The following is a 15,805-nucleotide window of genomic DNA, read 5'->3' as shown; positions in this document are numbered from 1 at the left end:
GCTTAGGATCCATCCCACCGCCACCCCTGTTGCCCAGGTGGAAGCTTTGGCTTCTGTTCATAGCATACTTCTAACCAGATGGGGTGCTGCAGATAAGTTTGGGATGGATTGTGTTCCCAGCCATATTGTTTTTTTAAAATAACTGTCTTCTTCCCTAGACAAACAGCTATTATAAATGGCTGGGCTTAAATGCCACTGGACTCTCTTAACTTTGAAGATATTTTGCAAAAACAGTGATTAAAATGGTATTGATCAAGTCCTCATTATTTGTGAAATTGTTTAGTATCCTACAGGCTTTCCTGGTGGCTCAGACAGTAAAGAATCTGCCTGTAATGCAGGAGACCCGGGTTCGATTGCTGGGTCAGAAAGATCCCCTGGAGAATGGAATGGCAACCAACTCCAGTATTCTTGCCTGGAGAATCCCATGGACAGAGGAGCCTGGTGGGCTACAGTCCATGGGGTCACACAGAGTTGGGCACGACTGAACAATTAACACTCACTCACTCTTAGGATCCTACATAGTTAAAACACAGGTTCTCTCCAGAGGAAGTTTGCTTGTTTCCCTCATAAGAGAGCTTGGGGTGATCATCATAAAGTGGTTCGGAGGATTCACGGGGTTAATACAAGCAAAGCCCTTGGACCAGTTTTGGGTACATAGTAAGCCTTCATTAAGCATCAACTGTTATTCTTACCAGAAGGCAGTGGTTGGCCCTTCCCAAACACACTCATGTGATGCTTAGAACATACCTATAAGGTAGGCACATCTCCATTTTGCAAATAGAGAAAGAGAGGCCACATGGTTAGCAAACAGCAAAGTAGGGATGGCATTCAGACACTACCCTGTACCATGTTTCTAGAGATGATAATTTAACTTGGAAAATGGGTCAAATGTTTCAGGGTGAAAATGAGTGAGAACCATTTAGATTTTGTTTTTCCAGAGACTATCAGAGTACCAATCTAGAGAGACACAGCAGGAAACATGGCTGTGAATCAGCTGCCTGATAAAACAGCCAGGATGGAGCCCCGGTCATTGCAGGACTAAACAATATCACTGAAAAATCAGCACTTACTCTACTATTAAAGATTTCCCTTTAAGACATGAAAGAAGAATTCAAAGAGAATGGGTTAGATTGCTCAGAAAGTCATATTATTAAAATGTATTTGTTTTTATTATTATTATTATTATTGCTTTAATGAGAGTTATACTCTTGTTAACATTATACCAAAAATTCACCTTTCACTAATTTCTCCCAGTTTGTCATCTGATTTCAGGTGCATAGGATTATGTTCAAAACACACAGTAGTAAGGTTGTATTTCTTGCAGCATTTGGGACTTCTAAATTTAACTCAATTCAGTATACACTTATTAAGCCCCTTTCATGAGGAAATACTGTTACAGAGACTTAGTAAACAAGACATGGCCCCTGACCTCCGGAAATTTACTATCTTTAGAGCTGTGCTAACAATACAGTAACCAGCAGTCACATGTGACTATTTAAATTTAAATAAAGTGAAAAGGCCAGTGCCTCAGATGCATTAGCCTCATTTCAAGTGCAAAATAGCAGTGTGTGCTTCCTGGCTACCATGTTGGATAGGGCAAAAGTAGAACATTTCCATTGTTGTGGAAAGTTCTACTGGACAGTGCTGGTCTATTGACCAGAAGCAGGAGATCTTGTTCAAGAATTCTGTTACTCCCACTTTGTGGCTGCTCTTAAAGGAATGTGAAGGAACAGCACCACCCTTCAGGCTTAACATTTGAAGACATGGATCCATATTCTGCTTCTGACCCATATTGACCTTAGACAAGGACCTTTGCCCATCGGATACCAGTTTCCTCATCAGGGAAGCAAAGACATCAGACCGTAAGACCTCTATGACTCCTCTGGCCAAGTGCCTTGTAATGCTATGAGGGAATTGATAGACTATTCTCTGTGTGTGTGTGTCACAGCCACAAGAAACTGAAAAGAATTCCCATCTCCCCAATAATATTCTTTTTTATTTTGGAAGTTTAATTTCAAGTTCACCCTATTTGTCAATGCTAAAACTCTGTATGTGCAGTCCTAAACTTGACAAACTGATTTTTTTTTAAAAAAGGGAGACGTTTTTATTTTAAAATAGACAAGTAATCAGATCAGATCAGATCAAATCAGTCACTCAGTCGTGTCCGACTCTTTGCAACCCCACGAATCGCAGCACGCCAGGCCTCCCTGTCCATCACCAACTCCCAGAGTTCACTGAGACTCACGTGCATCGAGTCAGTGATGCCATCCAGCCATCTCATCCTCTGTCATCCCCTTCTCCTCTTGCCCCCAATCCCTCCCAGCATCAGAGTCTTTTCCAATGAGTCAACTCTTCGCATGAGGTGGCCAAAGTAATGGAGTTTCAGCTTGAGCATCATTCCTTCCAAAGAAATCCCAGGGCTGATCTCCTTCAGAATGGACTGGTTGGATCTCCTTGCAGTCCAAGGGACTCTCAAGAGTCTTCTCCAACACCACTGTTCAAAAGCATCAATTCTTCAGCACTCAGCCTTCTTCATAGTCCAACTCTCACATCCATACACGACCATAGGAAAAACCATAGCCTTGACTAGACGAACCTTTGTTGGCAAAGTAATGTCTCTGCTTTTGAATATGCTATCTAGGTGGGTCATAACTTTCCTTCCAAGGAGTAAGCGTCTTTTAATTTCATGGCTGCAGTCACCATCTGTAGTGATTTTGGAGCCCAGAAAAATAAAGTCTGATACTGTTTCCACTATTTCCCCATCTATTTCCCATGAAGTGATGGGACCGGATGCCATGATCTTCATTTTCTGAATGTTGAGCTTTAAGCCAACTTTTTCACTCTCCACTTTCACTTTCATCAAGAGGCTTTTTAGTTCCTCTTCACTTTCTGCCATAAGGGTGGTGTCATCTGGATATCTGAGGTTATTGATCTTTCTCCCGGCAATCTTGATTCCAGCTTGTGTTTCTTCCAGTCCAGCGTTTCTCATGATGTACTCTGCATATAAGTTAAAGAAGCAGGGTGATAATATACAGCCTTGACGTACTCCTTTTCCTATTTGGAACCAGTCTGTTGTTCCATGTCCAGTTCTAACTGTTGCTTCCTGACCTGCATACAAATTTCTCAAGAGGCAGATCAGGTGGTCTGGTATTCCCATCTCTTTCAAAATTTTCCATAGTTTATTGTGATCCACACAGTCAAAGGCTTTGGCAGAGTCAATAAAGCAGAAATAGATGTTTTTCTGGAACTCTCTTGCTTTTTCCATGATCCAGCAGATGTTGGCAATTTGATCTCTTGTTCCTCTGCCTTTTCTAAAACCAGCTTGAACATCAGGAAGTTCACGGTTCACATATTGCTGAAGCCTGGCTTGGAGAATTTTGAGCATTACTTTACTAGCATGTGAGATGAGTGCAATTGTGCGGTGGTTTGAGCATTCTTTGGCATTGCCTTTCTTTGGGATTGGAATAAAAAATAATAGCTATGCTCTATTTTTTTTTTTTTTTACCTTTTTATTTTGTATTGGGTTATCCCTGTAGCTCAGATGGTAAAGAATCTGCCTGCAATTCAGGAGACCTGGGTTCAATCCCTGGGTCAGGAAGATCCTCTGGAGAAGGAAATGGCAACCCACTCCAGTATTCTTGCCTGGAGAATCCCATGGACAGAAGAATCTGGTGGACTACAGTCCATAGAGTCACAAAGAGTCAGATATGACTGAGTGACTAACCCACACATAGATGATTAACAGTGTTGTGATAGTTTCAGGTGAACAGCAGAGGGACTCAGCCATACATGTGTATCCATTCTCCTCCCAACCCTCCCCCATCCAAGCATGCTCTCTTACTTTATGAGACAATCGTAGCACATGGAGAGCCCATAGATTGGGCTGTACCAGTGGCTTCTGGTGTGGGAAGAAGTCTGGACCTAGAGTTGAAAAATGGGGAGAGAAGCCAGACTCTGCCACCATCTAGCTATGTGAGCTCTGCCAGGTCTCCTCCTCAATAAAACTAGGGTTCCAGGTCACTCACCAGGCTCTGTGGGAGAGTTAATGTGTTCCTTTAAGCCTGTGTTACATCAGCAGCCTTCTAACCAGGCTTCCAGCTTCCCCTTCCTACCACCAGTGAACTTTGAGAAATATGATCTAATCTCATATGTCATACCTCTGCTTAGAGCCCCACAGTGGTTTCTTGTGGCTTTTTAGGGTTTTGCCAGGAAAACTCCTGACTAGCATGGAAAGCCCTGCATCCCATGAAACCTTTCAGTTGGCCAATCACCCTGCAAACCCAGCGGAGCAACTGACCTGGTTTCCACCTGCCTTTTTAGTGCACACCTCTCACCACTCACCTCTGCTCACTTACATTCTTCTCTATACCCTAGGACAACCTGGGTGTGGGCGTTTGACAAAATACTGATGCCATGATCTTGCCTTCTGAGAATCTGTCTTCGTCGTTTGGAGTGGGACTTAAGTATAGTTGTCTTTTAAAATCTCCATAGTGGTTTGAAAGCACCAGGGAAAGGGATCTCTATTCTGTTCTTGCAGGTCTGGAGAAATTCTGTGAGTGATTCTCCATGCCTGAGCTGACCTTTCCCTTGCTTTCTTCCCTTGGCTAATTCCTGCTTATTCTCGTCCTACTCAAGAGTCTCTTCCTCCAGGCAGCCCTCTAGGATCCCCTCCAGGTAGACTTAGCTTCATTCCACCACCGGGCTGCTTGACTACCCCAGGCCTGCTTCCACCAGAACCTGCATTCTGACTGTTGGCTTACACCAACTCTCTCTCGTTAGGTCTGGAGTTTCTTTCAGGAAGAGATTTTATCTTTCTTCCTTGTATCCCTGGAGCCAAACAGGCTCTGGCACCTTGCAGGCTCTCAGTAAGTATTCCGTGAACAGATTAATCAAAGCAAGGCCAGCTGACCTCTTGTGAGTTACATTCTAAGAAAGAAACATCGCACAATAACCCCAGTGTATTATAGAAACAGGAGATTAAGGAAAAAACACACCCGAGTACAATACAATGCTTTAATGAATCTATAAAAGTGGACAACACTCAATATTCAAATTAAAAGAAATTCTTAGTTCTGCTCTTTTCTAGATAACAATTTTTTTCTCTTCCAGGGGGAGAAAAGAAAAAGACAGGTTAGGAGATTCCTTCTCTATCCTCATTACCTGTCATAAAATTGTAACTGGAAACGATTTCTCTGACGAAATGCCTTTGGTTTTCTGTTATTTTCTCTCTTCCTCCTCACTCTTCCCTCAGCTGGCCATCCTTGTGTGTTTGCAGAGAGGCAGGAAGGTTCACTGCTGGGACTGTTTCTGTCTCCCTTTAAAACTCTTTTATCGGCTGGCTTTCTGATCTTCAAAGCAGCTTGTATCTGATGTGACCCCACTCCCTAGACTCCATGTACTGGGGAGTGAGAGCTGGGAGTATTTTTGTCATTTTGATGACTTGCATGTTTGGATAGCCTTGGACAGCCCAATTGTGCAGTCCTTACTAAATCTGCAGGGATGAGAGCAAGTCAGTGTTTCTAAGCCCCCTTTCACCCCCCAAATCTACACACATTGAAGACTTGACACCAGAGCCCAGAGTTAAGCAAACAGCAAGTTTATAAGTCTTCTTGCTTTTGACCCATCCACTGGGGCAGCAACCCTGATCCTCTGCCCTGTTTTGCCCTTGAGTCTTTGCGTTTGGTGTTCCTCAGACTCTCAACCTTTGTGATTATGCACAGTGCTTGATCCTGGATAAGTTTGAAAGCTACGATGATGAATTTCAACTCACTCAGCGAGCCCTGTCCCTGCTGGAGGAAAACAGGTTCTGGGCTGGAGTGGTATTTCCGGACATGCACCCCTGGACCAGTTCCTTACCACCCCATGTGAAGTACAAGATCCGAATGGACATAGATGTGGTGGAGAAAACCAATAAGATCAAAGACAGGTGATGTTTCAGGAGATCTCAGAAGGCCCTGGGTATCCCCAGTGATGTATGAGGCAAGGAAAGGGGGCTCCTGTGGGCTCAGGCCACTCATCTCCTCCTGAGACAGAAGGGTCACTTGGAAAGGCACAGGAAAGCACTTTGGTATCAAAGAACTAAGCTAGACAGTTGACCCTGCTAGTTGGTGGGACCAGGCGAATTCAGCTACATGTGTTTACTTCCTCACCTTAGCACTTGTCCTTGGCTGGCCTTCGAGCAATTTGGAGATGAAAATCTCTAGGTATTGGGTTATCTTCACAGAGATCCTGCAAATGAGGTTTCACCAGAGTCACTGAGAAATTACATTTGTTACAGAGTAAGGGATTGAAACTGGGCTCAGCCTATACATCAGTAAAAATTAAGTTAAATCAAAGGAAGTAAGATAATTTGTAAAGCTCAAAGTAGAGTCCTTGAATGAAAGCCATTACAAATCATGCTGAGGTTAATATTCATCACTGAGATTTAAACTTTGACCCAGAAAACAGAATCAGAGAGTGTGGAAAAGTTCAGGAGAGAGTTTCAGGAGAGTGAATGCCAAGTCCCCTCATGCTTATAACGAGTGAGTTGTCCTGTCCATTCCCATCCACATCCCTTGTCCCTGTCTCTGGTTTCTTCTCAGGTACTGGGATTCTGGCCCCAGAGCTGATCCTGTGGAAGACTTCCGATACATCTGGGGAGGGTTTGCCTATCTGCAGGACATGGTTGAACAGGGGATCACGAGGAGTCAGGCCCGGGAGGAGGTTCCGGTTGGAATCTATCTCCAGCAGATGCCTTACCCCTGCTTCGTGGATGACTCGTGAGTCGGAGGTCCCAGGCCCCCTCCAGGACAAGCTAATCAGGTTTCTGGGGTGGGATGAAGGGGAGGTGCTCCCCAGGCTTCAATCTCTTTGGAGAAAAATCTTTTTGGATCCTGGGGCCAGCTCGGGGAGAATAGAGCTCTGATTGAGGAACCTGCCCTGCCCCCTCAGCTGCAGGCAGGGCCAGATGGATAAGTAAAGTGGGAAAAAGGAGTTGGTAGAAAAGGGAAGGTGAAAATTAAAGCAGGGAAAGTGAGGCTGGGGGAGGGAACACAGGCTTTTAAAATTTCCACTATGTAATATGTTTGGTATGTGGAAGAGTTCAGGTCAGAGTGTTTGCCCAGTGATTGCCAAAACAGCAAAGTAGGATTCTGCATCACAAGTAGGTCCGGTTCCTAGGAGCCTTGGAATAATGCAGCTCCTTCCCTAATTAGCATTCCCATGATGTGTGCTTCATGAAAAGGTGGAGGGGTGTTGGATGAGCTTGGACCCCCTTTCCTGTCCACCCCCATCCCCAAGCCTGTACATTTGCTGCCCAGTAGCAAGACATGCTAGTATCCTACTGTTTTCTGAACATGCATTTGGGGGTGGAGCGGTAGAGGGAGGGACAAAGAGGAAGAAGGGGCTGGGAGGGCTCATTTACTGTGGTGGGTGGGGGCAGAAATGTCCCAGGACAGGAGCAGAGATCTGCAATTGGCTTAGGGATTCAACTCCTAGAAAAAAAAAAAACTGGCAAGTTCACCATAGTGTATATGTGGGTCTGTGGGGTTCAGGGAGGAGAGAAATGTGCACAGCCTGAAGAAAAGAAGAGTCAAATTGCCAGCTGGCCAGGTTGTATAAATAAAACCCCGTATGGGTGTAATACCTTAGTCCAATCAGTTCTTCTTGCTCAGCTCTGCAAAAGACTGAAAGAGATAACAGGGACTGTTCCACAGTCAGTTTAGGGTTGGATAATCGGCAGAGACGGGAAATGGAACCAGGAGCAAAAGCCCAGTTCCACTTTTATGATCAGAATAGAAGTGAGTGGCAGGTAGACAGTGAGGAGGCAGGAATTCTGGCCATTCAATGTGGGAGAGCCCTCTGGTGGCAGGTCCCAGAAGGGCGGGCTTTATAAATGTATGATTCTCTTCCTAGGGCCATCTTAGTGAAACTCTCCCACCCTCGAATTGGGCCCTTACTGTGTTACCCAGAAGTTTTCAATAGATAATAACCTCAAGGGCTTTACTATAAAGGTCAAGTGTAGGGAAAACATATGTAAAGTTCCCACTAGAGTAATTCCAGAATACCAAATTTGCCCTGCTTGCTGGAATGAATATCCATGAATGTACTCCGTGAGTATAGGCTGGTGGAATCAGTGACCATTGAATCACTGATTGATTTGTCAGTGGGTCAGTTGCCTTCTAAAAGTGCCACAGTGATTAGTTATTTTGTGCCTCTTCCTGTATAACTGAGGTTTGATCTTCAGGGTAGGTAGTGCTTCACTGGCTGACCCCTTGTGAGCTCAGTTAATGATCTCACCACAACCAGTTCCCTTGGTCCACCTTCTTGGACTTCAACGTCAGTTAGCATGTATCTCTTCCAGTCACATCCTGTATTATCAGTCCTTTCCTGGGAGATCTTATAAGAAGCTATATAACATATACAGTATGATTTAATTTACATGTTTTATGTATAGAGAGAACTCATCTGTACTAACCAAAAAGCTGAGATCTTATAACGAATGCTGTGTAATATACATAGTACAATTTTATTTATACATTTTACTCACAGAGTTTTCATCAGGGCTAACCAAAAGGCTACCAACTTGCTCTAAGGAAAAAAGTAATCCTTTGGGGCTACCCTAGTGGCTCAGACGGTAAAGAATCCACCTGCCAATGCAGGAGACCCAGATTCAATCCCTGGGTCGGGAAGATCCCCTGTAGGAAGAAATGGCAACCCACTCTAATATTCTTGCCTGGAAAACCCCATCAACAGAGGACCCTGGTGGGCTACAGTCCATGGGGTTGCAAAGAATCAGACACAACTGAACAACTAACATACTATTTGGGAGGAGGCAGAGTCCAATATATTAAAAGATTGAATGCCCTGTGGAGACTTTTCTGCCTTTTCCCTCCACCTGTGCTTCATTGTCAATTCATTACTTCATTACTCAAACATTTACTCCACCAGATTCAGGGCAATCTACTGTTCTGCTTCTCTCCTCTTGCTTTAGTTTTATGATCATCCTGAACCGCTGTTTCCCTATCTTCATGGTGCTGGCCTGGATCTACTCTGTCTCCATGACTGTAAAGAGCATTGTCTTGGAGAAGGAGTTGAGACTGAAGGAAACCTTGAAAAATCAGGGTGTCTCCAACAGGGTGATTTGGTGTACCTGGTTCCTGGACAGCTTCTCTATCATGTCGATGAGCATCTGCCTGCTGACAATATTCATCATGGTAAGCCAGATGGAGAAGGTCCAGAAAACCTCGAATCGTTTTGTTCCTCTTACTTCCCTTCCTGTTAATGAACTTGTACCTAGATTAGTCATCTCACCAACAATGACAGCATCACATGTAGCTGTCTTGCCATTTCGGCCAAGGTGGAAGACAGAGAGACAAATTCCTCTCCAAGGAGCCGCTGTATCCGAGCATCTTCCCTGTCCCCACTTCCTGCCTGGGTAGCCACAATCTATTAATAGGTAGATTATTTAACCCCATTACATGAACTATCTGGAAAAGCTGCTGTTAGCAGATCCCAGACTCTGCTAACTGGGTGGTTGTATGTGCAAAGGGTTCTATCTTGTCAAATACAGAAGAAATGAATCTAAGGAGTGTTTTCTCGGGATTACTGTCCCAACCACTAGCTGGAGTGGGAATGTTGAGAGCCTTTTCAATATATTAGGAGAGGAGATCTGGACTGTTTATTAATAACCATCATGGTCACTCCATTCATTGCTTGACCAAAGAACGTTCTGATGCCTACAAAATCTTGGATAGAATTTGGAATCCATCCTTTCCAAGTGACAGATATTTAATCAGCGCAGACAGCATGCATAGGTCATTGTCCACAAATTTACAGCTCCCATGCAAGCTAAACTTATATATAAAACTTTATTTCATAATATCCTTTTGTGCTTCATGTTCAACTCCTCTACAATAGATGAACTTTTGTACTTATTAAGTGATGGGACAGAAATGTAGGTAGTTTTTTACACTTATTTGTTGGGCTTTAGTATAAGGCTTAGACTTCAGGCTTTGCAAGCTTCTGATAACTTGTGCCTCTTTGGCATCATGCTATTAAGAGCTCCTTGCACTAAGCAATATGTGTGCTGATACATAGACTCTGGCTAAGTGTGTCCCTTGTTTCGCTGGACCATACCTGGTGGCTACTTGATCCAAGAATGTTCCATCACATATCTTGGCCAACCAACACATATCCAGTTAAACCAAATCCTGTCCCTTCTCTTTGCAGTAAAATGTACTAAGTCTGAATGGTTTTGGTGTAAGTGTTGCATTGAGATTCAGTGAACAGTGGCCTTAGCCAAACCCTGGTCTAGAGCCCTATCAAAACCAATGCTGATTTTGAAGTCAGCCTGCTCAGTCTGACCAGACCCAGATGTAGCATTAAGTACTCAAAGGGTCCTGGAGTTCCACAGAGAGGAGGAGAGAAGCTGAGTAACTTGCCTTCCTCTAGGGATCTTTGTTCCTTCCCACCCTTCAGTCTACTCTTTTCCTCACTACTAAGACATTTAGTGTCCTCAGAATCAAAGGAGTCAAAATACATGAGCATCTGACTCATGCAAAATGCATAAACATGCATGACGCCTTGTAATGGCCCTGAGACGTGTTGCTGATAAGTGGCATTGAGAGTTGCCTCCCTGAGAATGGGCATTAGGACTTCAAAGCTTTTAGGATGTGAGGTAAAGAATGTTTATGAAGACTTTTCTTGTACAAAGGAGTTTCTCCTTGTGGGAACCAGGACATTGTTCCAGTGATGGCGGAAACAGCTTTCCACAACAAAATAGGATTTTCCTTTGAATGACGTTCTCATCTTTCCCCTGTCCTTACTTCCCACCTCAACTATGCAGGAAAGAAGCTGGAAGCGGGGACAATGGAAGGGTTCCATTGTTACTCAAGCTATTAAAACAAAAAAGAAAAGTGGTCATAAGAAAAAGCCAAGGCCAACCACTTTCATCTCTGTCTTAAGCCAATGAGAAATTATATAGCCTAGAAGTTTGTAGGACCTTACTTTGATCTGAGATAAGAAATTGATTTCATTCTTTTGAGATTAACAACCATCTTAAAGGTCTTCCAGCCAAAAGCCATGTGCTCAGTCTGGGACTTGCTTTTATTGAGTTGCATGGCATTAAGGATAAGGAGTGAGATTTCCAGGGTAATGTGGAGAGCTCTTTGATACAAAATGAGGCTTCTGAGTCTTAATCATGATTTTATTTAGATTTCCTCAAAGTTTGCTTTTAGTTAAAAGCATGGCTCTTTTCCACATCCTTTGCCATTTGTTTTATTCCATTATTCAATCTGTTCTGTCAGTGCCCAGCAGGCACGACAGCATGAAGGAAGAAGAAATGGTAGCAGCAGGAGGTAAGTGGCACATTTTCTTTATATTCAAATCTTACATGCCCATTACAGATATTGCTCTAGAGGAGAAAATGGCAACCCACTCTGTTATTCTTGCCTTGAAAATTCCATGAAAAAAAAAAAAAAAAAAGAAAGAACATTCCATTGACAGAGGAGCTGGTGGACCATGGGGTCACAAGGAGTTGGACACGACTGAGCACACACATCAGTTTCAGTTCAGTTCAGTCGCTCAGTTGTGTCCGACTCTTTGCAACCCCGTGAACCACAGCATGCCAGGCCTCCCTGTCCATCACCAACTCCTGGAGTTTACCAGACTCATGTCCATTGAGTCAGTGATGCCATCCAGCCATCTCATCCTCTGTCGTCCTGTTCTCCTCCTGCCTTCGATCAGGGTCTTTTCAAATGAGTCAGCTCTTCGCATGAGGTGGCCAAAGTATTGGAGTTTCAGCTTCAACATCAGTCCTTCCAATGAACACCCAGGTCTGATCTCATTTAGGATGGACTGGTTGTATCTCCTTGCAGTCCAAGGGACTCTCTAGAGTCTTCTCCAACACCACAGTTCAAAAGCATCAATTCTTCTGCACTCAGCTTTCTTTACAGTCCAGCTCTCACATCCAAACATGACTACTGGAAAAACCATAGCCTTGACTAGACGGAACTTTGTTGACAAAATAATGTCTCTGCTTTTTAATATGCTGTCTAGGTTGGTCATAACTTTCCTTCCAAGGAGTAAGTGTCTTTTAATTTCATGGCCACAATCACCATCTGCAGTGATTTTGGAGTCCCCCAAAATAAGGTCAGCCACTGTTTCCACTGATTCCCCATCTATTTGCCATGAAGTGATGGGACCGGATGCCATGATCTTAGTTTTCTGAATGTTGAGCTTAAGCCAACTTTTTCACTCTCCACTTTCACTTCATCAAGAGGCTCTTTAGTTCTTGTTCACTTTCTGCCATAAAGGTGGTGTCATCTGCATATCTGAGGTTATTGATATTTCTCCCAGCAATCTTGATTCCAGCTTATGCTTCTTCCAGCCCAGTGTTTCTCATGATGTCCTCTGCATAGAAGTTAAATAAGCAGGGTGACAACATACAGCCTTGATGTGTTCCTTTTCCTATTTGGAACCAGTCAGTCGTTCCACGTCCAGTTCTAACTGTTGCTTTCTGACCTGCATACAGGTTTTTCAAAGGCAGGTCAGGTGGTCTGGTATTCCCATCTCTTTCAGAATTTTCCACAGTTTATTGTGATCCACACAGTCAAAGGCTTTGGCATAGTCAATAAAGCAGAAATAGATGTTTTTCTGGAACTCTCTTGCTTTTTCCATGATCCAGCGAATGTTGGCAATTTGATCTCTGGTTCCTCTGCATTTTCTAAAACCAGCTTGAACCTCTGGAAGTTCACAGTTTACGTATTGCTGAAGCCTGGTTTGGAGAATTTCGAGCATTACTTTGCTAGCATGTGAGATGAGTGCAATTGTGTGGTAGTTTGAGCATTCTTTGGCATTGCCTTTCTTTGGGATTGGAATGAAAACTGACCTTTTCCAGTCCTGTGGCCACTGCTAAGTTTTCCTAATTTGCTGGCATATTGAGTGCAGCACTTTCACAGCATCATCATTTAGGATTTGAAATAGTTCAACTGGAATTCCATTACCTCCACTAGCTTTGTTTGTAGTGATGTTTCCTGAGGCCCACTTGACTTCACAGTCCAGGATGTCTGGCTCTAGGTCAGTGATCACACCATCATGATTATCTGTGTCATGAAGATCTTTTTTGTATAGTTCTTCTGTGTATTCTTGCCACCTCTTCTTAATATCTTCTGTTTCTGTTAGTTCCATACCATTTCTGTCCTTTATCGAGCCCATCTTTGCATGAAATGTTCCCTGGGTATCTCTAATTTTCTTGAAGAGATCTCTAGTCTTTCCTATTCTATTGTTTTCCTCTATTTCTTTGCATTGATCGCTCAGGAAGGCTTTCTTATCTCTTCTTGCTATTCTTTGGAACTCTGCCATTCAGATGCTTATATCTTTCCTTTTCTCCTTTGCTTTTCACTTCTCTTCTTTTCACAGCTATTTGTAAGGCATCCTCAGACAGCCATTTTGCTTTTTTGTATTTCTTTTCCATGGGGATGGTCTTGATCCCTGTCTCCTGTACAATGTCACGAACCTCCATCCATAGTTCATCAGGCACTCTGTCTATCTAGTCCCTTAAATCTATTTCTCACTTTCACTGTATAATCATAAGAGATTTGATTTAGGTCATACCTGAATGGTCTAGTGGTTTTCCCTACTTTCTTCAATTTCAGTCTGAATTTGGCAATAAGGAGTTCATGATCTGAGCCACAGTCAGCTCCCGGTCTTGTTTTTGCTCAACTGTATAGAGCTTCTCCATCTTTGGCTGCAAAGAATATAATCAATCTGATTTTGGTATTGACCGTCTGGTGATGTCCCTGTGTCGAGTCTTCTCTTGTGTTGTTGGAAGAGGGTGTTTGCTATGACCAGTGCGTTCGCTTGGCAAAACTCTATTAGCCTTTGCTTGCTTCATTCTGTACTCCAAGGCCAAATTTGCCTGTTACTCCAGGTATTTCTTGACTTTCTACTTTTGCATTCCAGTCCCCTATAATGAAAAGGACATCTTTTTTGGGTGTTAGTTCTAGAAGGTCTTGTTCTTCATAGAACTGTTCTACTTCAGCTTCTTCAGTGTTACTGGTCGGGGGACTTGGATTACCGTGATATTGAATGATTTGCCTTGGAAACAAACAGAGATTATTCTGTCATTTTTGAGATTGCATCCAAGTACTGCATTTCAGACTCTTTTGTTGACTATGATGGCTACTCTATTTCTTCTAAGGAATTCCTGCCCACAGTAGAAGATATAATGGTCATCTGAGTTAAATTCACCCATTCCAGTCCATTTTAGTTTGCTGATTTCTAGAATGTCAACATTCACTCTTGCCATTTCCTGTTTGACCACTTCCAATTTGCCTTGATTCGTGGACCTAACATTCCAGGTTCCTATGCAGTATTGCTCTTCAGAGCATCGGACTTTGCTTCTATTATCAGTCCCATCCACAACCGGGTGTTGTTTTTGCTTTGGCTCCATCCCTTCATTCTTTCTGGAGTTATTTCTCCACTGATCTCCAGTAGCACCTACTGACCTGGGGAGTTCATCTTTCAGTGTCCTTTCTTTTTGCCTTTTCATACTGTTCATGGGGTTCTCAAGGCAAGAATACTGAAGTGGTTTGCCATTCCCTTCTCCAGTGGACCACATTCTGTCAGTACACACATACACACTCACATACATACACACACACACAGATTGCTAATTGGTTTCTCCTCTCTACTTAGAGAAACCCAGTGCTTTAGGGTACCACCACCAAATAATCAGAACCAATTCAAGAGGTAAAGCAATTTGTACCTTTATGTTCCCAAGAAAAGAACAGGATGATCTATACATATTTGGAGTTATGTGCAAAGCGTAAAAATCCTCATAGGAGGCCTATCGCAAAAGAGAAACAAGTAGACTTGATCAATTTTAACATCTCAATTTATCTGCTAATGTAATTGGATAGTAGCTCACTCATTAAAAATAGCTAGTTTGGTTCTATTTTCTACATAGCCAGTGATTGACCCATTAGTTCACATGAAAGGTACTGAATATTGTCCACAGATTCTGTGAAATGTATTTCTATAATATCATGTGCTGCAAGGATTAATCCACTTTCAAGTGATGTGGATTAACTACAGACATTTTCACCAATGTGAGAGGCAAATCTCAGAATATAAGTATAAATGATTAAGTCAGCAGACCAGGTGGTGGTGATTTAGTCTCTAAGTCATGTCCAACTCTTGCGACCCCATGGACTATAGCCTGCCAGGTTCCTCTGTCCACGGGATTTTTCAGGAAAGGATACTGGAGTGGATTGCCATTTCCCAGAACCAAAGCAAAATGTTAAAGCTTATTGGGTGGTCTCCCACCTCCCTCTTTTGTTCCTCATAAATTCAGTATATCACAGGAACTATTGATGCTCCAAGACCCCCTTTGCAGATCTTCCTCCCTGCTCGAGGCTCCTTCCTCCACACTTTCCTCTTCCCAAGGATTTCATTACTGAACCATAACAATTACTCAGTACTGTTGGGTAGCTCAATATGTTACCCTCCTAGGAGAAAATGATATAATTAGAATTAAAGGACCTCAACATATTGAGTTGGAGAAGGCAATGGCACCCCACTCCAGCACTCTTGCCTGGAAAATCCCATGGATGGAGGAGCCTGGTAGGGTGCAGTCCATGGGGTCGCTAAGAGTTGGGCACGACTGAGCAACTTCACTTTCACTTTTCACTTTCATGCATTGGAGAAGGAAATGGCAACCCACTCCAGTGTTCTTGCTTGGAGAATCCCAGGGACGGGGGAGCCTGGTGGGCTGCCGTCTATGGGGTCGCACAGAGTCAGACACGACTGAAGTGATTTAGCAGCA

At 43.3% G+C, this 15,805-nt stretch overlaps 1 protein-coding gene across 1 annotated transcript in view; it reads left to right on the top strand.

Moving 5' to 3' along the window:
- ABCA4 (ATP binding cassette subfamily A member 4) overlaps positions 1–15,805 on the top strand; it is a 124,106-nt gene that overhangs the window by 36,012 nt on the left and 72,289 nt on the right. The window contains exons 8-10 of the mRNA XM_086391299.1: positions 5,721–5,926; positions 6,582–6,758; positions 8,972–9,194. Coding sequence (XP_086247425.1) covers positions 5,721–5,926; positions 6,582–6,758; positions 8,972–9,194 — 606 coding nt within the window. The remainder of the gene's footprint in view (positions 1–5,720; positions 5,927–6,581; positions 6,759–8,971; positions 9,195–15,805) is intronic.

Source organism: Bos grunniens, chromosome 3, assembly GCF_055505025.1.
Source record: "Bos grunniens cultivar Pamir isolate PY7600 chromosome 3, Bosgru_T2T1.0, whole genome shotgun sequence".
In the NCBI taxonomy this organism is placed as follows: Eukaryota; Metazoa; Chordata; class Mammalia; order Artiodactyla; family Bovidae; genus Bos; species Bos grunniens.
The sequence above is the reverse complement of the archived record's forward strand: the minus strand, read 5'-3'. Positions and strand labels throughout refer to the sequence as shown.